Source organism: Ctenocephalides felis, unplaced genomic scaffold (assembly GCF_003426905.1).
Source record: "Ctenocephalides felis isolate EL2017-DRISC unplaced genomic scaffold, ASM342690v1 CF-g0.4_SCAFFOLD_01604, whole genome shotgun sequence".
NCBI lineage: Eukaryota > Metazoa > Arthropoda > Insecta > Siphonaptera > Pulicidae > Ctenocephalides > Ctenocephalides felis.
This window is the reverse complement of record NW_020537758.1, coordinates 4,014,550-4,040,610: the sequence shown is the minus strand read 5'-3', so window position 1 is coordinate 4,040,610 and position 26,061 is coordinate 4,014,550. Positions and strand designations below refer to the sequence as shown.

The window sequence follows — 26,061 nt, the reverse complement described above, 5'->3', positions numbered from 1 at the left end:
GAGTTATCAATACTTGTTATTTTATTGTATATATATATGTATGTATATATATATATATATATATTATAAATTATTACTTTTGCTTTCTGTTGAGGCAGAACCATCCTGCACAATATAACTCTCGACAATTGGACCAGACCTAATAGTTTCCACTATTTTGTCGCCACCAGATTTGGTCGAAACTGTTATAAAAATTATATATAAATAAATAAATAATACTTAATCCCAAAAATACTAGATCTAGTGGAGCATACCTTAGAAATTCCAGATTAATTAAAAATTAAAAATTCAATATTATAATAAACAAATTTTTGAAATCTTCAAAACTTACACCTTTGATAAATTGGAATTCTAGTAATAAATTTCGATCTTACTAAATTTTAATCGAGAAATTAAGATTCTCTGGAAAAATAAATTTTTCCTTCGATAAATTTATAATAATTATTATTACCTTTACTCTTTTTTCCATTTTCGATAATGTAAGTTTCTATTATTGGAGACGATCCTATTGTCTGCACTCTTTCTATAACTCTTTGTGCACCTGAGAAAATAAATTAATAATTAGCTATACACTAAAAAAATAATTCAATCTAATATATAAATATTTTATACCTTTACTCCTTTTCCGTCTTCAACAATATAAGTTTCTACTCTCGGAGATGATGATGCAGTTTTTACCGTTTCTAGAATTGTTTGTCCACCAGATTTTGTAGAAACTACTAAAATTTAATATAATTTCATAAAAGAAAATTACAATTATAATAAAATTGATATTTCCTACCTTTACTCCTTTTTCCATCTTCAACAATATAAGTTTCTACTCTTGGAGATGATACAGTTTCCACAGTTTCTAGAATTTTTTGGGCACCAGATTTTGATGAAACAACTGAAAATTAATATATTATAATAAGAAAACTGGATAGAACTCATGTAAAAGATCATTTTATAAAAGAAAAATAGAAAAAAATAAACAAGTTGTTGAATAAATGAAAAGTGGTATTCCCATATGGTAATATTGCTTTTGAACATAGAAATGTTAATATTTTTATTATTAATATTATTAACAATTTAAATAAAAAAATAGAGTTAGTATTTTGTTTTTTTCTTATGAAATAAAAAAATTGCACCAAGTGAGAAAAAATTAAGAAAACTAAAAGTCAAAGTACTAGACAAGCTTTTAAAGTAAAAATTGCAAGGTAAAAGAATTAATTTAAATCTGTTTTTAGTCATCAATAACAATAGTATTATTGATGATTAAATCTGGAAATAACAAAAATGCTATAGTTCTAATATTTTGTATAATTACTTCTTTTTCCATCTTCAATTATATAAGTTTCTACCCTCGGAGATGATCCTATAGTTTCCACAGTTTCAATTATTTGTTGTGCACCGGATTTTGTAGAAATTGCTAAAAATAAATAATATATATATATATATATATATATATATATATATATATGGCATTTACAACAATTCCATGCCAACAGTTATATACATCCCGATATAAAAATTTTGAATAAAACGACTTTGAATTCGATCTCTCATTATTCTTTGGAAATGAATAGAAAATTCGGGACTTTTTTTTGGTTTTTGTCAAATAATTGTCAAATGTTATATGAAAACATCCTTTTTCAGGTAGATACGAAGAAACTAGATAAAATTTACTACGATCTAATGCCAACAGTTATACATAAATATGCAAATAATAAATTTATTTAATTTTTTGTACCATTTTTGCCTTTTGCTCCAACACTAGAGTCTTCAATAACATAAGTCTCAACCCTGGGCGAAGACCCTGGAGTTTCTACAGTTCTTATTAATCTTTGGGAACCTCTTTCTGAAACATCTATAAAAAAATAAGATTAAAATAATAAATAAGCATACAATAGTATAACTAAAAATAAATAGTCGACACAATCTTATAAACACATATGGAAACAAATGTTTGAATTTGTATTTGAGAAGTATTTTCAATTTGTTTTCAGAATTTTTATCAAGAAATTGTAGTTCATTTTTAATTATTATGTTGATAAATATTTATAACAGCAATGATTCTTCGGATTTTTCAATAAAATTGATTTCAATTTGGAAATGGGATTCTCTCTAATATATCTTTTTTATAATACATCTTTTGTACGTGTGTATGTCAAACAAATGCTCCTAAACGGTTGTCCAAAATTTTGTTAAAACTTTTTGTATGTGTCATAGAATATTTATAAATGGTTTTAGTAAAACAAAAAATTGTAATCATGTAGACATAACAAAAATATAAACGAATAACCAATTTGTTATTGTTTTACCTTGAAAAACCTAACACAGGTAACATTTCTAGAAATGTTAGTTTTCTTTAAAATTTGTGTTGAAATATTAAATTATCTTATCATATCATTTGCAACAATTTTGTATAAAAGTTCAATTTCAATTTGAAAATCAGAGTTTTTCTAATATATTAGGTTGTCAAATATCTCCCTTCCGCCTTTTTGTATTATAAACCAAGAGCAAAAAAGCGGAAGGGAGATATTTGACAACCTAATATACATTTTTTGTACGTGTGTATGACACTCAACTACTCCAAAACGGTTGTCCAAATTTTGTTAAAACTTTTTGTATGTGTTATAGAATATTTATAAATGGTTTTAGTAAAATAAAAAAATGTAATGATCATGTAAGAATAACGAGAAATTTAACGAATAACCAAACTTGTTGTTATTGTTTGGCCTTGGAAAAAAAACTATTAGTTTTTATAGGTAACAGTTTTGAAAATTAGTTTAGTTAAAAATTTGTACTAAAATACTAAAAATTTGTACTGAAATATAATAAAAATTAAGCTTAAATATTAAAACATACTAATATTTCATTTATTTAGTTACCTCTGCTTGCTTTTGAAGATTTCTGCACGTCTTCAATGATATAACTTTTCATCCTTGGAGAAGAACTTACGGTTTCAACTGTTTCTACCAATCTGCGCACACCTAAAATTTTTATAATATAAAAATTTTCATTAATAATTGCTTTTTATTAATTACAATAATAATTAAAAATTATGAATACCTTTTTGTCCTGGTCTAGAGACTTCCACAACGTCGGACTCTACTTCAGAAGTCTCCACAGATTCTATAATTCTATGTAAACCTGATTTTCCTAAAAAAAATAAAAATATAAATAATTGTTTAATTATACTAGCTGGCCCGACAGACCTCAATTTTTTTTAACTTCTTGTGTACTATTCAATCTACGATCAACTAACTAAATATTTCATACCCATTATTCAAAACAAATGAATTTTTGACACAATGAAACTATAAATAATTTTGTGAATAAATAATTTTTTTTATAATAATTTAGTAAAGTAAGACAAAATACGTCATGCATAAGTTAAAGAAAATAATCTGTTGAACTGAATTATATAAATTCATCTGCCAAATATTTACTGTATTTTATATTACTTTAATTTCTGGCACATCTCAGCAGCTTTTCAGCAATAAAAATGTAGACATTATATTTTTCTTATTCATAATCATGAATATATCATATTCTAATATTGTCTAAGCTCATTAGTAACTTGAAATTTCTGGCAGATGACAGTTCTCATGTGTCAAAATAATTTAAATGTCAAACAATGATTCCAATTACTATAGTCTAATAACAATAACTATAGTTTTATAATTCATGACATCCCAAAAATTTCCCTTAATAAACTCCAAAAAGATTTTCCAAAATTTGAATAACCGTTTAGGAAAAGTTTGAATTCAAATGTTACTTAATTCAAATATCTGTACATCCGTACAGAAAAATTGTATATATATAATATATAAAGTTTTATAATTCATGACAACTTAAAAATTTTCTTTAACATACTCGAAAAAGATTTATCAAAATTCAAATAACCGTGTAGAAGGTGTTCGAATTCATACAACCGCACAGAAAAATTTTATATTTAAAGTTTTATGATTCATAACATCTTAAAAAATTCCTTAACAAACTCCAAAAAGATTTATCGAAATTCAAATAAGCGTTTAAGTGAAGTTTGCAATCATACATCCGCACAGACGAATCGTATATATAGTGTTTTATATATTAATTATTATTATTTTTTTTGAATTACAATATTTATTACAACTGTTAAATAATATAACATCTAGTGATGAATAACATAAATTTAAATAAATAAGAGTACAAAGGATAGAATTTACATTAAAATGATATTCGTAGTTTGATGATTTAATATAAAATAAAAGCAAATAATAATAAAAATGAAATTAATAAATAAAATAAATAAAATATATTAATTATAACATCTTGAAAATTTTCTTTAACAAACTCCCAGAAGATTTATTAAAATTCAAATAACCGTTTAGGAGGAGTTTGAAAATTTTTATATAATTACCTTTATGTCCTTCTACAACTTCTTCCACGATATAAGTTTCTGCACAAGGAGAGGATTTATTTGTGGTCTCTACTGTTTTAATAATTCTTTGAGAACCAGTTTTTGTACCTAAAAAATATTTTTTATTATATATATATATATATATATATATATATATATATGATTATTTTTATATACCTTTGCTTTCTTTTGAATCTTGTATAACATAAGTTTCTACTCTTGGCGAAGAAGTTACAGTCTCAACTTCTTCTATAATTATTTGGCCACCAGATTTAGTAAGGGCTAAAAATAAATTGTATATATATATATACATTAGGGTGGTCCTTAATATGGATATTTTCGATTTTTTGCTCACGGGAACTTAAATGCTTCCAATTCGTAAAAAAAATCTCTGATTTATTTAGATTTAGTAAGGGCTAAAAATAAATTGTATATATATATATACATTAGGGTGGTCCTTAATATGGATATTTTCGATTTTTTGCTCACGGGAACTTAAATGCTTCCAAATCGTAAAAAAAATCTCTGAGGGGTTTAACTCCTAATATTATTTTTAAGATCTTCTTCCCAAGTAAATATTTATTTTATAAAATATATAATTTGTTTTGGAATTTTTTTTATTTATGATTAATATAAGCAAATACAATGTTATTCTCAAAATTTTGATTCACTTATCGCTTGTTATAAAATTCTAAAGAACAAATGAATTTTACCCATGTTATTTTTATAAGAAACTTTGTTTGAATTGCGGACTATGTTAGAGTTAAAATTAGGATTATTTTATGACTTTCAGATTATTTTTTTTTATTTTTTCAGATTATTTTTTTTATCATTTGAATCTCTGGGAGCAAAGAAATTTGATAATAAATTATATAAAACACAATTAAATTTTTCTATTACCTCTACTATTTCCATCAATTGCTTCTTCAACAATATAAGTTTCAACTCTTGGAGATTGACCAACAGTTTCAACGGTTTCTAAAATTTTTTGGACCCCAGATTTTGTAGAAACTTTATTTTCCTTGGAGAATTTTTCATCCTGAACAACAAAAGTTTCGACTTCGACAACTGGCATTGATGTTGTAACAGTTTCCACAATTCTACGACCATCACTGGACTTTTTGGTAACTTTAATAAAATAAGAATTCCATAAAATTAAATAAACAAATAATAGAATACGTAAATTTTTTAAGAGACACAATAATATAAATTAAAATCATATTCACCTCTTTTTTCTTTATTAAGTCCATCTTCACTAATAAATTCCTCAACCTCAATACTTGGTGTTGTTTTGTAAGTCTCCACAGTTTTGGAATATCCATCAGATTCTTATAAAAAATTTGGAAAAGATATCAAAAATTAATACTAAAGTATAATATTTATTATATAATACTCATATGTATATATTTAGAAAAAAATCGTTTACCTTTTCTTTCCATTTCTATAAAATCTTCATATTTATTGATTTTTTTAGTATCAGTCGTGGTTGTTGATTCTTGGGTATCTTTTGTTTTTATTGTTGCAACATCTATTGAAATAAATAAAATAAAAATATACAAAGATTATCGACATAAATAAAATAAAAATATATAAAGACCATCGAAATAAATAAAATAAAAATACATAAAGACCATCGAAATAGATAAAATAAAAATATATAAAGATCAACGAAATAATTTTGTTGCGCATAAATATAAAAATAATTAATTGTTTATGTAAAAAATCAGACACTAAATTAACAATAATATATAAAAAATGTATCCATATTTTATTTATGTAAAAATTTGTTGTATTTGACCTAGTAGTAAGCAATATTTATATATTATAAATTGAAAATAAATTTAGAAAAAATTATGAAAATTAAGATTGAGAATATATATTTTTGCAACATATGAAAAACCATTTCGCCATTTATTATTTTTTGTATCTATTTACGAAAATGATAATAATAAATGGTTCATGTAAAAAATTAGATACAATTAAAAATAATATTTTAATTATATAAAATTTGCGATATTTGATAAAAAAATAAGCAAAATTCAAATATTATAAATTTCTATCTAAAATAAACTAATGATGTAATATGTAAATTCAAATTCTTGTATACTAAAATATTCTCTTCTAAAATATTTTAGGTTTTCTAACAATATTTTGAATTTAAAAATTATATCCGAAGACATTATATACAGAGAGTGATGATCTATTTGGAAGAGTAGTGTTTTATAGTTGTTTATATATATATATATATATATATATATATATATATATATATATATATATATAATTAAATTTTTTATTCATACTATTTTTGGCTAATAAAACAAATGTATGATTATTAATATTACCTTTATCCTTAATTGCAACGATTTTATCATAATCAACATTTTCCACTGAAGTTTTGTCTACAATTTTAGATACTCTAGTATCTGAAAAATAATAAAAGAATTACTAAAATATTATGAATAAATACTGATCATAAAATTTAAAAAAATATCAGTGCTAATATAAATCTACTCAAACAAAACGCCAAAAATCTAATTAGTAACATAAAAAATTATAAAATAAATTTTAAAAAATTGCTTTGAATTTTCCAATGTAAATACAGCAATTAGCTACAAGCTATGTAAAATGTGCTATTTGATAAAAAATATTCTAATTAATAAAATAATTAGCTAAAATACTATTACCTATGCCTAAAATGTTGCAACCAAAAATTATTAAATCAATTTGTATTTTATCTTCCAGAAATATTTTAAAACTATCAGAAAAACTCTACTTTACTACTAAATATACTAAGTATACCTACTAAAATAGACATATATTGTATAAAAATTCATGTACAAACAATTAGTATAACAGTTACACTACTAATAATACTATTATTTGTGCATAAATTTTGCTAAAACTTACAAAATTATTCACCACCTTGTAAAAATCCGCCGCACTAACACAAAACACATTTTAGATGCAAAATTTAGCAAAAATATTATAAACAAATTTGTATTTTAATTTAAAATTTAATTCAACACTTTTATCAACAATGTAAATATCTAAATCACCATTTTGTTAATAAAAAATACCAAAAACAATTTATATTTACCTTTATCCAAAGTTCCATTAACCTGCGTCTGTTTAACAATAATATGATCACGAGTTCCAACTTCTTTCACCAAATGTCGTTCAGATTCTGCAAAAAAATAAAACAAAAAACCAAAAATAGTATTTTTCACATACACTAAATTTGTCAAAATTTTGTTGAAAATTATTTTTTACCTATTAGTTGCTGCGACACATCAGTTTCGTAGACTCTTTGACCATCCTTCATGGTCCAGGATAATTTTCGTACTCTTGTTGGTACAGGACCTAAATGTAAATTGAAATATATATATATATATATATATATATTCATATATTTAATTAAAAAATATTTTGGTTAAAAAAAGTTTTACCGTATCCTCCACCAGCTCCTCCACCACCACTAGGTTCAGGACGTACACGAGGTCCTTTAGAAATTACTGATAGTTCAGGATTGTACGAACCTGGTCCTAAAAAACAAACAAATTATAGTGTACACATTAATTCTAATTATCAAAATTTTTTTTTCCTGGTTTACCTGGTATGTCGCTTTGTATTTTGGTCTCTGGTCGATGTCCAAATGTAAATTGGGGCGTGTGGTCTAATTTTACCTTTTCTGGTGAATATTGACCAGGACCTAAAACAATTAGAGAAACAAGATGATTTTTTATCTATCTAAGTATTGGTTTGTTTTCTTTTATATAAAATTACCTGGTGTGATGTTGCGGATTTCAACGTCACGTCTAACACCAAAGCTGTAACCTGATGACGTGTCCAGTCTTGATGTTTCTGGTTTGTAGTCACCAGGACCTAAAAAAAATATAACAGAAATAGTACTGATTAAATTTTTTAGCAATGACTGATAAAAACTTTGAAATTTGTAGTCCAAAATCAAACTAGTTGGTTTGGTATTTAGCCTTAAAGCAAGTTACATGAACTTCCCGATATGTGTAAATAATTGACTTAATTAATAAAATATAAATTAATTTATGAGTGATTAAAAGTATTCCGAGTGTATTTATCACACATAATTGAAAACGAACAAACACGTTAACTCTGAGTATTTTATAAAAGCAAATTTTCAAAAATCAATAATTTTTATAATTGAACCAGTTTTTGTATGAATTTAATAATTTAGTATGTTCATTAAAACCAAGTACTCTATCGTTATACCAAGTGAGTGAATCGTCTAATTTAAATTTTAACAAACGTCAAAAAACTACTCATTTTCTGATGATTTTTTAAAATTAAACTACTTGTCGTAAGGCCATAATATTACAGTAAGTTCTATAAGACCATGATATATATCGCTAAAAAAATCCATAAAAATCGGCTTAAATTTTTTTTCAACAGTTAATTACAAGAAAACACCTCGGTAGATTTTCACCTAAAATTAATCAGTACCATTCCCAACTAATATCTTTCGAACAGTTTTCGATTTTTCAATATCGGTTCGGTAGGATGTATTAGATGTATTAGATATATTAGAAGTATTAGATGTATTAGATATACAATTCACAATTTTACAATTAAATGAGCTCAAATGTGGACGAAAAGTTTAACACTTTTTTCCAAATCTCCAAGAAACGGCTCGGCCGATCGTCGCACAAAACTGACAAACGATAGTCCTCATCGAAATGCATCAAATGGTTTTTAAATTTCTGAAATCGGTTTAGGCGTTTTTGAGAAAACGTCGAAGAAAGGTCTAATTTTGATAAATGCCAAAAAAACGATACCAATTTTTGCAAACTTTGACGAATTTTCAAAGTTAAACCAATTGTCGTAGGGCCGTAATATTTTAGTATGATCTAGAAGACTATGGTATCTACCGCCAAAAAAATAATAACAAAAATCGTCAAAAAAATTTTTTTTAACACTTTATTACAAGAAAACGGCACGGCCGATCTTTACCAAAAACTAATCAGCACGATTCCCAACCAATATCTATCGAACGGTTTTTGAATTTTCTTAATCGGTTCAGAATTGCGGGCTAAAATGTAGACAATTTTTTTTTCACTTTTCTGCTATTTATAAAGAAACGTCTCGGCCGATCGTCCCACAAAACTGACAAACGATAGTCCTCGTCGAGATACATCGAATGGCCTTTAAATATTTGAAACCGGCCCTGCCGTTTTCGAGAAAACGTCGATTTACGGCAAAAAATCTGTTCACACACATACATACACACACACATACTTTTTCCAAATTTGGTCTCATTCGATTCAGAAACATAAACTTCTCCTTCGGGAAGTTAATAATGGTTAAGGAACCTAATGGCTAAATAATATTACTCAGGATTTTACCAGGTGTATCTTTAGGTTTGTTCAAATCAGGACGAATTCCAAAACTGTAGTGAATGCCTGAGTCCAACTTGGATGGATAATATTTTCCAGGACCTAAAACAATAAATTATAACATATCAGAATACCTTAATTCAACAAGGTGTGAAGGTTTAAAATTTTTCTTCTATCTACCTGGTAAATTATCAGGTTTATCGTGGTCTGGTCTGTGTCCAAAACTGAATCCAGGACTTGTATCCAATTTGGATTTTTCTGGAGAATATTGACCAGGACCTGCAAAACAATAAACACATCATAGTCTAGTTTTATTTATTTATTTTTTATTTTTTTTGTTTTATATTGTTATTTTTATTTTATTTTTTTTGTTTTTTATTTTTTATTAACTTCCCGTAGGGTAGTTATAGTAATGGGCCGAAAATCGAAAATGAAATTTTTTGCATTTCTCGACGTTTTGAAGGTTTCTGAACATTTTACTGGCATACCTCAAAAACTAAATTGATGTGTGTGTGTGTTTTGTATGTCCGCATTTTTTCGTCCACGTTTTCGGGCGCACGGATCAACCGATTTGAATGGTTTAAAAAACATTCGATTCCTACTAATAGGGAGATGTGCTGATTAGTTTTTAGCAAATGCAGGTCCAGCCGTTACGGAGATACAAAGCAAAGAGTGCAGAAAATACAAATAGAGTTTTTGAGAGAAAAATGTGAAAATGCCGCCAAGCCAAGCACAGTATAAGTGAAAATGTCGCACAGAATTATTTGCAAATGCGTTTAGACTATGACTATGAGCACTTTTTCAATTTTGTGTAAATTAGGCAACTATTTTTTTAATTGAATTCGAACTGAAATGACGATTGTTAATGTTCTGGAGATAAATTAATTATGATTTATGATTTACATTTGATTTGCTCAGATATAACAATAAAATAGTAAAAATAATGAAAGTTACAGTATTTGTAATAATATATATAAGAACGTTTAAAATTTCTCTAATATTTCATTACGGTACGGGAAGTTCCAGCAATTTGCCTTAAGACACGATGCCATACACCACTAGTTTTTTTCTTTTTGTTTTTTTTTATTTTTTTCTAGTTCATATTTAATTTACCTGGATTGGTTGTCAATTATTTACCTGGAATGTCGTTCGGTTTTTCGGTTTCGGGTCGAATGCCAAAGGAGTAGTGAGGTGTGTGATCCAATTTAACTTTTTCAGGGTGATATTGACCAGGACCTAAAAATAAAACACTAACTTATGAAACAAACTCAGCATAAAAATTTTCAATTTCGATTTTTGGACGATTACAATAACTTACCCAACGGAAAGTTAATATTATGTTTCTATTTACCTGGTAAGTCGTTAGGTTTATCCAAATCAGGTCGAATGCCAAAACTGTACTCAGGTGCACGATCCAACTTGGATTTTTCCGGATTGTATTGTCCAGGACCTGAATTACACATTACACATTACAAATACCTAAAATAATTTTTTGTACTATAATTTTCGTACCTGGTACTTGATTTGGTTTATCAATATCAGGTCGAAGACCAAAACTGTATTGAGGTGTATGATCCAGCAAGGATTTTTCAGGATGGTATTGTCCAGGACCTGAAATTGACAAAAATCATCAGCAATTATGAAAAGTTATATAAAATTCAACTACTGTCTTTGTAATAGTAGCAGATATCAAAGCATTGCTGGTAAAAATTCATTTTTACAAGATATATTTATCATAAAAAATGAAAACGTTATATTATATTATATTATATAAACGTTACATCATAAACGTTATAATATTTATTTTCATTTGTGTGATTTGTATGTATTGAAATAACTAAATTATTATATTTAGCAAAAATTTTGGCAGAAGTTTTTTTCTGCCGTTTTTCCCTAAAATTACGCGCAACCTGAAACGACGCTTTGTTTTAGGTTAACGTGCAAGCGCGCGCGAAATCTTGGGAAAATATCATGATGAGATATTTTTGAATTAAACAGTTAAAATTTAACTAGTGGTGAATTTTCTGGAACTTCACGTCCCGTAATGGAATATTTGAGGATCATTATAAATACTGAAACTTACATTATTTTTGGTATCTTGTTATATCCGAATAAATCAATTCACCTCTTAACAACAATGATAGTTGCAAATTTACACAAAATTGAAAAAACGCTCCCGTATAGTCACAGTCTAAACGCATTTGCAAATAATTCATTTTTACTTATACCGTGCTTAGCTTGGCGGCATTTTCACATTTTTCAATAGTTTTTCACAAAATTGGAAAAGTACCCCAGTATATAATCAGTCTAAACGCACTTGGGTAAACATTTGTACCGGAGTGGCGCTTGGACTGTGTTTAGCCTGGGTAATTTTTTAAATTTTTAATCCAAAATCACAAAAATATTTTATAAAAAATATAAAAAGATGTAATAATTTTTTATCCTCAAAAGCAATTGTTTTGCCAATACAAGCAGAACGTTTTTTTAGATCATTCAAATCGGACGCTTAGTTCACTCAAAAACTGCCATTTTTTTCACATTTAGCTCTGTATCTCCAAAATGGCGGGACCTGTCTTTGCCAAAAACTAATCACCTCTTCTCCCAATCATTACAAATTGAATGTTTTTTGGATCATTCAAATCCGACACTCCGTTCTCTCAAAAACTCGATTTGTATTTTCTGCACTCTTTGCTCCGTATCTTCGTAATGGCTGGATCTGCCTTTGTCAAAAACTAATCTGCACATTTCTCTATCAATAGGAATCGAATGTTTATTGAACCATTCAAATCGGTTGAAACGTGCGCCCGAAAACGTGGATGCAAAATTTATATCTGAGGTATGCCAGTAAAATGTTCAGGAACCTTCAAAACGTCGAGAAATGCAAAAATTTTCATTTTCGATTTTTGGCCCATTACTATAACTACCCTACGGGAAGTTAATAAATAAATAAAAAAATAAAATTGTATACCTGGTACATCACTAGGTTTGTGAAGATCAGGACGTAGCCCAAAGCTAAAGTGTGGTGTGTGATCCAGGTTGGATTTTTCAGGATTATATTGTCCAGGACCTAATAAAAATAATATACATAAATATATAATATAATATAATAATAAACAACGTTCGTATAATTTAAGTTCTTGTACAAAGTTCTTGTAATCTTACCAGGTATGTCACTTGGTTTATCAATATTTGGTCTAATTCCAAACGAATACTGAGGTGTATGGTCGAGCCTGGATTTTTCTGGACTGTATTGACCAGGACCTAAAATATTATTAATTAGTACATTAGATTAAATCATTTAGAAGATGAATTTATTGTTGAGAATAAATATTATGTCAACTAACCTGGTACTCCACTTGGTTTCTCTGTGTCTGGTCGAAGTCCAAAACTATACTGAGGTGTATGGCCCAGTTTCGATTTTTCAGGGCTGTACTGGCCAGGACCTGCAGAAATATTTTTTTTTGTATAAAACGTATGCAGATGGAGTAAAATATTTAGTAAAGTCATACCTGGAATGTCACTTGGTTTATCAATATCAGGACGAAGTCCAAAACTGTACTGAGGAGTTTGATCCAACATTTTAGGATTGTATTGGCCAGGACCTAATTGTAAAACATATATATATATATATATATATATATATATACAGTAGAATCCGCTTAGTATGACATCAAAGGGACGCCGAAATCTTGTATACTAACCGGTCGTCATACTAAGCATACTAAAGGAAAACTTTTTAATATGTAAATATGTATGTTACATATTTCAGTAATTTAAAAGAAAAGCCTATACATACATTTTAATTAAAAATAAAAATGACACGTATTAAAATTTAATATAAAATAAAATTGACATATGGTAGGGCGGTGCACAAAGGTCCAATTTGACTTTCAGTAATTATACTGTCTAAACCCAATGAACGACACATAACATACATCAAAGAAGCATCTATCGAACTATGTTCAGAAAAAATTCACATAATTCCTGATTATATAAATATTATTTTTTTACGATTTTTTTAAATTTGGTATGTGACCCATTTTACTTCACATACGGGGTAAAGTGGAACAACCAGGGGGCAAACAGATGCAATTTCTTCTATTAAATTTTAAAGGGATTTTACGCTACATTATTGAACCAATGCAAAATATTAATTCTGTGGGTACATTTGTTACAAAGATAACACACAGTGTATTACATTGATCTGCTATTGGTCAGAAATATTTATCAGACGAGCCGGAATAACAATTTATTCAATTAATCTCTTGTAAAATTGCTTTTATTTAAAACTTTACTATTTTATTGCTTACACCTTTGCCAAAGTAAAGATTCTGCTGGTCCTTTTTATCCCACTCATGTTGTAAGCAAAGTCATAAGAATAAAGGTGATGGCTGGTTATTGAATTTATACATTTTTTGCCCTCTACTATCAAATATTTTTGTTAAAAAAAATCTAATTTTATTTGTTTACGAGATATCCGTGGTGGACCATTAATAATTGGTCTACCCTACCCATAAACATACAAATGTGATTTTTTAATGTAAGTAATCAGTAATTTTTGATTGATTTCTTTACATATTGTAAAAACAGTCCCTGGTGCTATTGTGCATAAAAGACATAGCAATTGATTTCTTAGACTTGGCCACATCATATAAAATCATGTCGGTCATTATAATTGAACATATTTTTTTGCAAAAATGGGTCATTATAAGCGACATGTCAATGTAAGCGAATTTTATATGGAAACCAAATTCCTAGTGCGATTACGTCATAATAAGCGGTTGTCAATATATCCGGCTTCATACTAATCGGATTCTACTGTATATATTATTTTGTATGAAAATCAATATTTTGTATTATACCTGGAACTTCGTTTGGTTTTTCAATATCAGGACGATGTCCAAAACTATACTGTGGTGTATGGTCCAACCTTGTTTTCTCAGGATTGTATTGACCAGGACCTGTACATACAAAATAATCATTAAAATTTGTGCAAAAAATTTGCAAAATATTTGGTAATCTTACCAGGTATATCACTCGGCTTATCAATATCTGGACGTATTCCAAAACTATATTGAGGAGTTTGATCCAATATTTTAGGATTGTATTGGCCAGGACCAGGAACTTGGTCAGGTTTATCAATATTCGGTTTCAAACCAAATGAATATTCAGGACCGTGGTCTAGTTTACTCTTTTCTGGACGATATTGGCCAGGACCTATAAAAATAAAATCAAATTATACAAAAAATTGATGACTAAACAATTTTTTTTAAAAAGTACCTGGTAAATTATCTGGCCTATCGATGTCAGGTCGATGTCCAAAACTATATTCAGGAGCTCTGTCCAACTTTGATTTTTCAGGACAGTATTGACCTGGCCCTGAAGTAACAAACACATTGTATTATAAATTATTAAATAAACTTGGCTAAATTTTAAAATTATGCCTATACTGACCTGGAACGTCACTTGGTTTCTTGTCGTCAGGTCTAAGACCAAAACTGTACCTGGGTGCTGAATCCAGGTTAGATTTTTCTGGAGCATACTGACCAGGTCCTAAAAAACAAAATATTAAAATAAAAAAAAAGAAAATGTCCAAATAAATATATATACAGAATAAAGTTGTCAATTACCTGGTACATCACTAGGTTTGTCGATTTCAGGACGATGGCCAAAACTGTATTGAGGCGTATGATCCAACTTTGTCTTCTCTGGATGATATTGTCCAGGTCCTAAAAATATTTACATAAAAAAATTGCCTTTGCGATATATTTTTTTAAATATTTTACCTGGTACATCACTAGGTTTAGAAATATCTGGTCGCAAACCAAAAGAGTATTGAGGTGTTTTATCCAATTTAGTCTTTTCAGGAGCGTATTGACCTGGACCTAAAATCACACAAAATGTTTTTAAAAATCTTAACATTCACAAAAAAATTGTATTTCGACACCAACCTGGTACGTCACTAGGCTTATCAATTTCTGGTCTATGTCCAAAACTATATTCAGGAGCTTTGTCTAATTTAGACTTTTCAGGTTGATATTGACCAGGACCTGCGATAAATATAAATTATATGATAAATTTACATTTTGTGTATCTATAAAGTGTTTTAATTATACCTGGTACATCACTAGGTTTACGATGATCAGGTTTAAGTCCAAAACTGTACTTAGGAGATGAGTCCAGTTTTGTTTTTTCCGGTGCATATTTACCAGGACCTAAAATTAAATTCCAAAATAAAATTTTTGAATAAAATTTATATACCTGGTAGATTTACCTGGAACATCACTAGGTTTTTCGTGATCTGGTCGAAGTCCAAAACTATATTTAGGAGTCGTGTCCAATTTTGTCTTTTCTGGAGCATATTGTCCTGGTCCTAATTAACACCAAAATTTTATATTAACAATATAATTTGCTAAATCATAATTTTCTTACCTGGCACATCGCTAGGTTTAGAAATATCTGGCCGTAGGCCAAATGAATATTGAGGAGTTTTGTCTAAATTAGTTTTTTCTGGCGCATATTTTCCAGGACCTTGAAAACAAAAATATTTATTAGATACTCTAATTATTAGATATAAATTTTTATAATTACTACCTGGCACATCGCTAGGTTTGCGGTCGTCAGGACGATGGCCAAAACTATATTCAGGAGCTTTGTCCAACTTTGACTTTTCAGGATGATATTTACCAGGACCTGATTAAAAAAAATTTAAAATTAGGCTCAAGAATTTTGACTAAAATAAAGTATTGCACAATTATTTACCTGGTACGTCACTAGGTTTATCAATATCTGGCCTGTGGCCAAAACTGTACTGAGGTGTTTTGTCTAAATTAGTTTTTTCTGGAGCATATTGACCAGGACCTAAAATAATGATAAAAATTATCTAATCTTGACAAGTATGTGTAAATAAAAATGTCTTTGTTATACCTGGTACGTCACTGGGTTTTCTATCATCAGGTTTATGGCCAAAACTGTATTTGGGTGTGGAGTCTAGTTTAGTTTTTTCTGGAGCATATTGACCAGGACCTAAAATAATAAAATAAATAATAAAATTATTTTGCTTATAGAAATGGTAGTTTATAAATTACCTGGTACGTCACTGGGTTTTTTGTCGTCAGGTTTATGGCCAAAACTATATTTTGGAGTAGAATCTAGTTTAGTTTTTTCTGGGGCATATTGACCAGGACCTAAAAAACAATTTAAAAATTAATAACACTAAATAATTGATTATTTTTATTATTTATATAATTTACCTGGTACGTCACTAGGTTTTCTATCATCAGGTTTATGGCCAAAACTATATTTTGGTGTTGAGTCCAGTTTTGTTTTTTCTGGAGCATATTGACCAGGACCTAAAATTAAGATTGATAATTAAAATAATAACTTTAGATTGTTTTTGGAAGAGTATTTGTATTGTCTGTTATACCTGGGACATTACTTGGTTTTCTATCGTCAGGTTTATGGCCAAAACTGTATTTTGGCGTGGAATCTAATTTAGTTTTTTCTGGAGCATATTGACCAGGACCTAAAATAATAAATAATTATTAAACAATAATTTAATTTTAAAAAGTAAGAATCTTAATAAGTAAGTTAGTGTTGTACCTGGTACGTCACTGGGTTTTCTATCATCAGGTTTATGGCCAAAACTGTATTTTGGTGTGGAATCTAGTTTGTTTTTTCAGGAGCATATTGACCAGGACCTAAAAAATAATTTACAAATTAATTAAACCGAATAATTGTTTATTTTTTAATATGATTTACCTGGTACATCAGTTGGCTTTTTATCATCAGGTTTATGGCCAAAACTGTATTTTGGTGTCGAATCAAGTTTGGTTTTTTCAGGAGCATATTGACCAGGACCTAAACAAAATTATTTAAAAAAATAATAATACTGAATAACTTATCACAAATGATATTTTATAATTACCTGGTACATCAGTGGGCTTTCTATCATCAGGTTTATGGCCAAAACTGTATTTAGGAGTCGAATCTAATTTTGTTTTTTCAGGAGCATATTGACCAGGACCTGAAATAAGCAATTATGTAATAAATAAATATGTAACACTTTTTTGGTTGTAAAATTATATAAATTTACCTGGAACATCACTCGGTTTTCTATCATCAGGTTTATGGCCAAAACTGTATTTTGGTGTAGAATCTAGTTTTGTTTTTTCAGGAGCATATTGACCAGGACCTACACAAAATTATTTAAAAAAATATTATTACTGAATAATTTATCACAAATAAATATTTTATAATTACCTGGTACATCAGTAGGCTTTCTATCATCAGGTTTATGGCCAAAACTGTATTTTGGTGTTGAGTCCAGTTTTGTTTTTTCAGGTGCATATTGACCAGGACCTACGATAAAAATAATTTATATATAAACAAAACAAATCATTTAATTAATATTTATCTAAAATGTTTTTGTAGTACCTGGTACATTGTTTGGTTTCCTGTCATCAGGTCTATGGCCAAAACTGTATTTTGGTGTAGAATCTAGTTTAGTTTTTTCAGGTGCATATTGACCAGGACCTTAAAAAAATAAAAATTAGGTTAAAATTTTAAAAATATCTAGACAAAAATTGTGTATATATTTTATACCTGGTACATCAGTTGGTTTCCTTTCATCAGGCCTATGGCCAAAACTATATTTTGGAGTAGAATCTAGTTTAGTTTTCTCTGGAGCATATTGACCAGGACCTTAAAAAATAAAAATTAAATAAAAACGTCAATAAATATAGAAAATTCTGGACAAAAATTGTGTATATATTTTTTACCTGGTACATCAGTTGGTTTCCTGTCATCAGGTTTATGACCAAAACTATATTTAGGAGTAGAATCTAGTTTAGTTTTTTCCGGAGCATATTGACCAGGACCTTGAAAAAATTAATATTGAGTCAAAATTATAGAAAACTCTGGACATTAATCTTGTATATATTTTTTACCTGGTACATCAGTAGGTTTCCTGTCATCAGGTTTGTGGCCAAAACTATATTTGGGTGTAGAGTCCAATTTGGTTTTCTCAGGAGCATATTGTCCAGGTCCTTAAAAGTATACCAAATAAATAAAAATGCAAAAACCTAAAATTATGGATAAAAATCCTGTTTAGACTTTACCTGGTACGTCTGTTGGTTTTCTGTCATCAGGTCTATGGCCAAAACTGTACTTGGGTGTAGAATCCAACTTAGTTTTTTCTGGCGCATATTGTCCTGGACCTAAACAATAAATATATTCGTGATAATTTAATATATTGAAAACACAAAATATAATATACGATATTTTTTACATATTTACCTGGCACGTCACTAGGTTTAGAATCGTCTGGTCTATGTCCAAAACTAAACTGAGGAGTTTTGTCCAACTTAGTTTTTTCAGGTGCATACTTTCCAGGCCCTAGGATAATATTTGTATAAATTATTAAAATTATTAAATAAATATAGTTTTTATATATATTTTTAAACTTGTACCTGGCACATCACTAGGTTTAGTATGCTCTGGTCTAAGGCCAAAACTATATTTAGGAGTCGAGTCTAATTTTGTCTTTTCTGGAGCATATTGTCCAGGACCTGAGTAAAAAATATTCATTAACACAATTTTTGTAAAATAAGGATATCAGTAAAATTCCATTACCAACCTGGTACGCCATCAGGTTTTTTGTCTTCTGGTCTGTGACCAAAACTATATTTGGGAGTCGAGTCTAATTTTGTCTTTTCTGGAGCATATTGACCAGGACCTGAGTAAGTAATATTTATCAACACAATTTTTATAAAATTAGAATAGTTGTGAAATTTAATTACTAACCTGGTACATCACTTGGCTTGGTATGTTCAGGTTTATGACCAAAACTGTATTTGGGAGTCGTATCCAAACTAGTTTTTTCTGGGGCATATTGTCCAGGGCCTAAATAGACAAAAATATATCAATATTAATTTATAATATTATTAATATATTTCCTAAACTATGCGTTTATTTACCTGGCACACCATCAGGTTTTTTGTCTTCAGGTCTATGGCCAAAACTATATTTGGGTGTCGAATCTAATTTGGTTTTTTCTGGGGCATATTGTCCAGGTCCTAAATAGACAAAAATATATTATTATTAATTAATAATATTATTAATATAATTCCTAAACTATGCGTCTTTTTACCTGGTACACCATCAGGTTTCTTGTCTTCAGGTCTATGGCCAAAACTGTATTTGGGAGTGGAGTCCAATTTTGTTTTTTCAGGTGCATATTGACCAGGACCTTAATAAAAATAAATAATTAATTTACTTAAACAGTTTATATTGTGAATTTTATAATTTTATTACCTGGTACATCACTAGGTTTGGTTTTCTCAGGTTTATGTCCAAAACTATATTTAGGTGTAGTGCTTAATTTTGTTTTTTCCGGAGCATATTGACCAGGACCTTTAAAAAATAAATTTAGTTGAGTTTTATAATTATATAGGTTTACAGAAAATCTAAATTGGTTTTTATCTATTACCTGGTACTTCACTAGGTTTCTTTTTATCAGGTTTGACACCAAAACTGTATTTAGGAGTTGTGTCTAATTTTGTTTTTTCTGGAGCATATTGTCCAGGACCTGAAAAAATATTTTGAACAAAATTAATTTAAATATTAAAATTAGAATTAATTAACTTCCCGTAGGGCAAGTTATAGTAATCGCAAAAAAATCGAAAATGAAAATGTTTATATATCTTTACGTTTCAGAGGTTTCTGAACATTTTGGCATACCTTAGAAAAAATGGATGTATGTGTGTGTGTGTGTGTGTGTGTGTGTGTATGTATGTATGTATGTATGTTGTATGTATGTATGTATGTATGTGCGTGTGTGTATGTATGTGCGGATACAAATTTTCGTCGACGATTTCGGGAACACGGATCAACCGATTTGAATAATTCAAAAAACATTCGATTCGTATTAATAAGGAGACGTGCTGATTAGTTTTTGGCGAAAGCAGGTCTAGCCGTTCCAAAGATACGGGGCAAAAAGTGCCGAAAACGGTAACTCAGTTTTAAGAGAACGGAGCGTCCGATTTGAATATTTCAAAAAACATTTTACTTGTATTGACAAGATAAAGAATTGATCAAATTTTCATGAAGGCAGGTCTAACGGTTTCGGAGATCTGATGAAAAAAGTAAAAAAAAATGCCATTTGGCGGTCAAAAATGATCATTAGACATATGCACATCAAATTATCAAATATTTTATAGAGATTTTAACAATAAGTATAAATTTTTTTTACATTTCTATGGGTTCCGTACCAATGTTTACGCGTTAGACGGCGACGCGGCGCTTACGGGCTTTGATATTTCGTCTTTATGCAGTTAAAGCAGTACGATTGCTCTGAAAAAAAGTTTAGATCTTCCAAAATATGTCAAAATAAAATAAAACATTTTTTTTTTTTAAAAAAAAATAAAAAAAAATTTTTTTTTTCAAAAAAAAGTAATTTTTTGTCCAATATATAGTTTCTCAAAAATTTTTTCAAAGTAAATTTTTTTCAAAAATCTTAATCGTTTTTAAAAAAAAAATTTTGGTACGGGAAGTTCCAGCAATTTGCCTTAAGGCACGATGCCTTAATTGCCTTAAGACAGAATTCCACTTACAGCTAGTTTACAATTATTTTTTATACCTGGTACATCACTAGGTTTCTTATTTTTAGGTTTTTGTCCAAAACTGTATTTAGGAGTCGTGTCTAAATTTGTTTTTTCAGGTGCATACTTTCCAGGACCTGGCAAAAATATTTATATAATACTTGTTAAAACTTTTTTAGAATTCCTCAACATACCTGGTACGTCGCTAGGTTTAGTTTTTTCAGGTTTATGGCCAAAACTGTACCTGGGGGTGGTATCCAATTTGGTTTTTTCAGGAGCATATTGACCAGGACCTTAAAAATAAATATGATTTAATAAATATATTATTTATTTTTAGGGCCAAAATATTTTTGGTGTTACCTGGTACATCACTAGGTTTTGTGTGCTCAGGTTTATGGCCAAAACTAAATTTGGGTGTTGTGTCTAATTTAGTTTTTTCAGGAGCATATTTACCAGGACCTAAAATATTAATACACAATTAAATTGTGACTCAACATTCACAATATTTTTTGAGATTTTTACCTGGTACGTCACTAGGTTTACTATGTTCAGGTTTCAACCCAAAGCTGTATTTTGGCGTTGTGTCTAGTTTGACTTTCTCAGGAGCATATTGACCTGGCCCTAAAATTATTACAAATTATAAACCAAAACTACAAAATACCACAATAAAAATTAGAGTTGTCCTGAATTTTATTACCTGGAACGTCACTAGGTTTATGATGTTCTGGTTTGTGCCCAAAACTATACATAGGAGTATGGTCTAGTTTGGTCTTTTCAGGAGCATATTGGCCAGGACCTAAAAAAATAGAAATATGATATAAAATTATCCAGAAACAAGTTATTTGACTATTATTACCTGGAACATGATCAGTCTTATTAATCACAGACTTTTGACCAAAAGTGTACTTATGTGCAGTGTCAACGTGAGTCTTTTCCACATAATATTGTCCAGGACCTGGCCAAAAAACAACAATTAACAAATTGTCTTGAACCCAAAAAAATATTTACCATTTACCTGGTACATCACTAATTGGTTTATCATGCTCCGGTTTGTGACCAAAACTATATTTGGGTGAAGAATCGCCAACCAGCTTTGTTTTTTCTGGTGCATACTGTCCTGGCCCTAAAGGAAAATATGAATGAATCATCCTATAAATATTTTTTTAATAAATTTTATTACCTGGTACTTCATCACGTGGATGCAATTCAGTACGTCCTCTGATTGTATATTGAGGTGATTTGGACAAACGCACTTTTTCAGGTGAATATTGACCTGGTCCTGGGTAATAGATACATCAAATTAGTGTATTTATTTTGTTTGGTGCTAAATAGTTTAGTATTATAAAGCTTTATTGAAAAAATTAAAAAAAATTATTCGAGGTTTGATTTTTTGGGTTTTAGTTTGGTTTTTGGTCTTAAGGAATTGAGAGCAAACGTACATATTTTTGTACAATGTTAATTTAAAATTATAAATTATATATATATATATATATATATTATATATATATATATAAGGTTGTCAAATATCTCCCTTCCGCCTTTTGTATTATAAACCAAGAGCAAAAAAGCGGAAGGAGATATTTGACAACATATATATATATATATATATATATATATATATATATGTACATAATTAATAGAAAAATATTGAGTTTTGCCAAAAGTTGCAAAAATTATCAGGAAAGTATTATTTTCTCATAAAAATCATATTAGAAAATTTGTTTCCATTCACCATTTTAATCAAATTAATTACTTAGCAGCGTTTTATTATTTTTAAAAAATATTAGAAACTTGCCAAAAGGCAAATTTTGATACATTTGTATTATTTTAAGTATTAGCTAATTTTTAAAAATTATTTGGGCCACTACGATACTATAGTTTTAGTTCTAACGTTAATTTTGTTAAACAAGAGGGTCATTTATCTTTATCGACCTGGTTTTGTATCCTTCGGTTTTTTACTTTTTTTCTTCTTTTCAGTTCCTAAATATAGAAATTTGGGTTTGTACACTTAATTTTTTTAATTGTTTTTGTATATATTTTGGTGATTGGTGGTAAATTTCATACCTGGTACGTCGTTTTTCTTCTCAGATTTTGGTTTACGTCCAAAACTGTACATTGGAGATTTATCCCGGCGCAGATTTTCTGGTGAATAATGTCCTGGGCCTGAAAAACGTCAAAATTGTTTCAGGAAATTTGATATTTTAATAGCAATTTATAGTTTAAAGATCCTGGTTGCATTTGGTTAAAACAGAAACAAAATTGTGTAAAAAGGATCCTGGTAGACCAACTTAAGGGCGCACAACTAGTGTGAAATTTTCAAAAAATCAAATTTTCAATTTTTTCATATTTCGATAGGGTATACCTTTAAAAATAACATACCAAAATTTAAAATCGATATCTTAAATAGTTTGTGAGTCACAGTCATTTAAAGAGTATATATATGGTATATAGTTTAACGATCATTTTATTTTTAAACGCGTTTTTCTCGAAACAGCATTTTCCGAATTTGCTGCAGCGATTACTCAAAATCAAATGATCCAATCACTATCAAATTTTTTATACATGTTCTATATATAGTTTTCCGTATAATGACTTATCGATTTGTTAATCTGATCAAAAACCGAATTTTGACAGTTCAAAAACGACCAAAATTTTGGGTAAAATTCGACTTTTTTTAAAAAACGTCGTCATATTGTCAATTTTTGATTTTTTTTCTTTATCGTAGTTCATTTTACAGACAATATTATCTAGTTTACCAGATTTTTTTTTTAAATTTCATCCACGTAGAAGGCCGGAATCACTGCAGCAGTGAAGGGTCTTTTTTTGTCGACGATAACTTAAAAAATATTTAATTTTTTTCTTCTTTAATTTTACTATGTATTCTTAAAACATGTATAAATTTATTTCTAAAATTTTGAAATGATTGATAAAGTAGTTTTTTTAATATAAATTCCCAAAAATCACGTTTTTTTAGGCCATTACACTAGTTGTGCCCCTTAAGGTACAATACAAAAACTGGTCTGGAGAAACTTGATTTGATTATCAAAACCAGAAAAAAATGTTGGGTTTCTGGTTAAGTTTATAATAGTCAAGATACTTAAATGCATCCTTAATATTTGCAGGATTTAATCTAAATTTATACATCCATATAAAAAATACTTTTTTGCATCAAATAAACTAAATTATCTAATCATCTCATGTGGATGCAAAATGTATACTCGTGAAGTAAAATACCTACTTCAGTAATTAAAATGAATATTTTTCCTCTTACCTGGATTTAAATTAGGTTTTCCAACAGCAGGTCCTTGCCAATCACTAAACCTGACATATCTATGATATTCCTGATGACTGGTATCAATATTCTCCTTCTGGTTATCTCGAATATCCATTTCTTCTTTTCGAATTTTAATATGATTATCAGTAACAACTATTTCATCATCAGTTTTTTTTGTGACGACATCTTGTTCACGTTTTATAAATTCAGTAGTGTCGTCTTTGTGGTCTTGGATGAGACTGTTTTGTTTCTGGATGCGTTTGTTGATGTCCATTAGTTGTTTTTCGCGAATTTCTTGGAAATTGGCGATTTTTTGGTCAGTAGATAATTCTTCCTTGGTGTAATAATCCACATCTTTTGTGATTTGCTGATGATCTGTCTTGTAATGGTCATCGTACCTGGATTTGTGTTCAGATACATCTTCCTTGGTTAGAAGTTTGGTACGTTCTTGGATATCCTGATCAGTTTTGGATACTTTGTGAGTACTGGTTGTGTCTTTGATTCTGGTCTCACTAGTTTCTGGCAAATTATCCTGAACAACTCTATACTTTGTCACAACAGAACTATCCACACTACCTTCTTGTTGCGTAATAGTATCCGAAATAACACGTTTATTACTATCAGTGATGATAGTCCTGATAATTTCTGGTTGGTTCTTTTCTACAATCCTGTACTTGGTGATTGTATGTCCTTGTTTGGTGGAGTCTGCACCAACAATTTTGTGGTTGTCTGGTAAATCTCCTTGGATGACTCGATATTTTGTTATCACTTGTTTGCCAGAACCTTGCTGAATTGAGGAGCTGGTATCAGAAGTATGAGTTGTCACAGTTTGTCCTGGTGAATATTGTCACCAGAAATTATTTGTCGGTTGTCTGTGATTATTGTCTCGGTTTGTTCTGGTAAATCACCTTGGATGACTCGATATTTGGTGACAATTTGTTTGCCAGAACCTTGTTCTTTTTGGATTAGAGAGCTGGATTCGTGTTTACTAGAAGTACGAGTGGTTGAGACTTGTCCTGGACTATCGCCAGGAGTAATTTTTGTTGTCTGTGATTGTTGTCTCAGTAGTTTCTGGTAAATCACCTTGAATGACTCGATATTTTGTCACAACTTGCTTGCCAGAGTCTTGTTCTTTTTGGATTGCAGAACTAGATTCATATTTACCAGAAGTACGAGTATCTCCAGAAACAATTTGTCGGTTATCTGTGATTACAGTCTCGGTAGTTTCTGGAAAATCACCTTGAACGACTCGATATTTTGTCACAATTTTTTCACCAGAACCTTGTTCCTTCTGAATTATGGATCTAGATTCATCTTTATCAGAAGTACGAGTGTCACCAGAACCAATTTGTCGGTTATCTGTGACTATTGTCTCAGTAGTTTCTGGTAAATCACCTTGAATGACTCGATATTTTGTCACAACTTGCTTAC

The 26,061-nt window shown here is 29.0% G+C and overlaps 1 protein-coding gene across 1 annotated transcript in view; it reads right to left on the bottom strand.

The window, feature by feature from the left end:
* Positions 1-25,655, bottom strand: part of LOC113372864 — a 31,953-nt gene extending 6,298 nt beyond the window's left edge. The window contains exons 1-44 of the mRNA XM_026613201.1: positions 24,628-25,655; positions 23,421-23,519; positions 22,537-22,635; positions 22,372-22,479; positions 22,213-22,311; positions 22,054-22,152; positions 21,879-21,977; positions 21,717-21,815; positions 21,551-21,649; positions 21,395-21,493; positions 20,246-20,344; positions 20,071-20,169; positions 17,852-17,950; positions 17,684-17,782; positions 17,518-17,616; positions 17,010-17,108; positions 16,845-16,943; positions 16,684-16,782; positions 16,519-16,617; positions 16,351-16,449; positions 16,189-16,287; positions 16,031-16,129; positions 15,873-15,971; positions 15,708-15,806; positions 15,543-15,641; positions 15,387-15,485; positions 15,211-15,309; positions 15,037-15,135; positions 14,782-14,973; positions 14,619-14,717; positions 13,266-13,358; positions 13,101-13,199; positions 12,919-13,017; positions 12,725-12,823; positions 11,269-11,367; positions 11,108-11,206; positions 10,894-10,992; positions 9,937-10,035; positions 9,766-9,858; positions 8,174-8,272; positions 8,001-8,099; positions 7,837-7,932; positions 7,661-7,750; positions 7,488-7,574 (exon numbers count right to left, since the gene is read on the bottom strand). Coding sequence (XP_026468986.1) covers positions 7,488-7,574; positions 7,661-7,750; positions 7,837-7,932; positions 8,001-8,099; positions 8,174-8,272; positions 9,766-9,858; positions 9,937-10,035; positions 10,894-10,992; positions 11,108-11,206; positions 11,269-11,367; positions 12,725-12,823; positions 12,919-13,017; positions 13,101-13,199; positions 13,266-13,358; positions 14,619-14,717; positions 14,782-14,973; positions 15,037-15,135; positions 15,211-15,309; positions 15,387-15,485; positions 15,543-15,641; positions 15,708-15,806; positions 15,873-15,971; positions 16,031-16,129; positions 16,189-16,287; positions 16,351-16,449; positions 16,519-16,617; positions 16,684-16,782; positions 16,845-16,943; positions 17,010-17,108; positions 17,518-17,616; positions 17,684-17,782; positions 17,852-17,950; positions 20,071-20,169; positions 20,246-20,344; positions 21,395-21,493; positions 21,551-21,649; positions 21,717-21,815; positions 21,879-21,977; positions 22,054-22,152; positions 22,213-22,311; positions 22,372-22,479; positions 22,537-22,635; positions 23,421-23,519; positions 24,628-24,904 — 4,600 coding nt within the window. The 5' untranslated portion in view covers positions 24,905-25,655. The remainder of the gene's footprint in view (positions 1-7,487; positions 7,575-7,660; positions 7,751-7,836; positions 7,933-8,000; positions 8,100-8,173; positions 8,273-9,765; positions 9,859-9,936; positions 10,036-10,893; positions 10,993-11,107; positions 11,207-11,268; positions 11,368-12,724; positions 12,824-12,918; positions 13,018-13,100; positions 13,200-13,265; positions 13,359-14,618; positions 14,718-14,781; positions 14,974-15,036; positions 15,136-15,210; positions 15,310-15,386; positions 15,486-15,542; positions 15,642-15,707; positions 15,807-15,872; positions 15,972-16,030; positions 16,130-16,188; positions 16,288-16,350; positions 16,450-16,518; positions 16,618-16,683; positions 16,783-16,844; positions 16,944-17,009; positions 17,109-17,517; positions 17,617-17,683; positions 17,783-17,851; positions 17,951-20,070; positions 20,170-20,245; positions 20,345-21,394; positions 21,494-21,550; positions 21,650-21,716; positions 21,816-21,878; positions 21,978-22,053; positions 22,153-22,212; positions 22,312-22,371; positions 22,480-22,536; positions 22,636-23,420; positions 23,520-24,627) is intronic.
* Between the last annotated feature and the right edge of the window lie 406 nt (positions 25,656-26,061).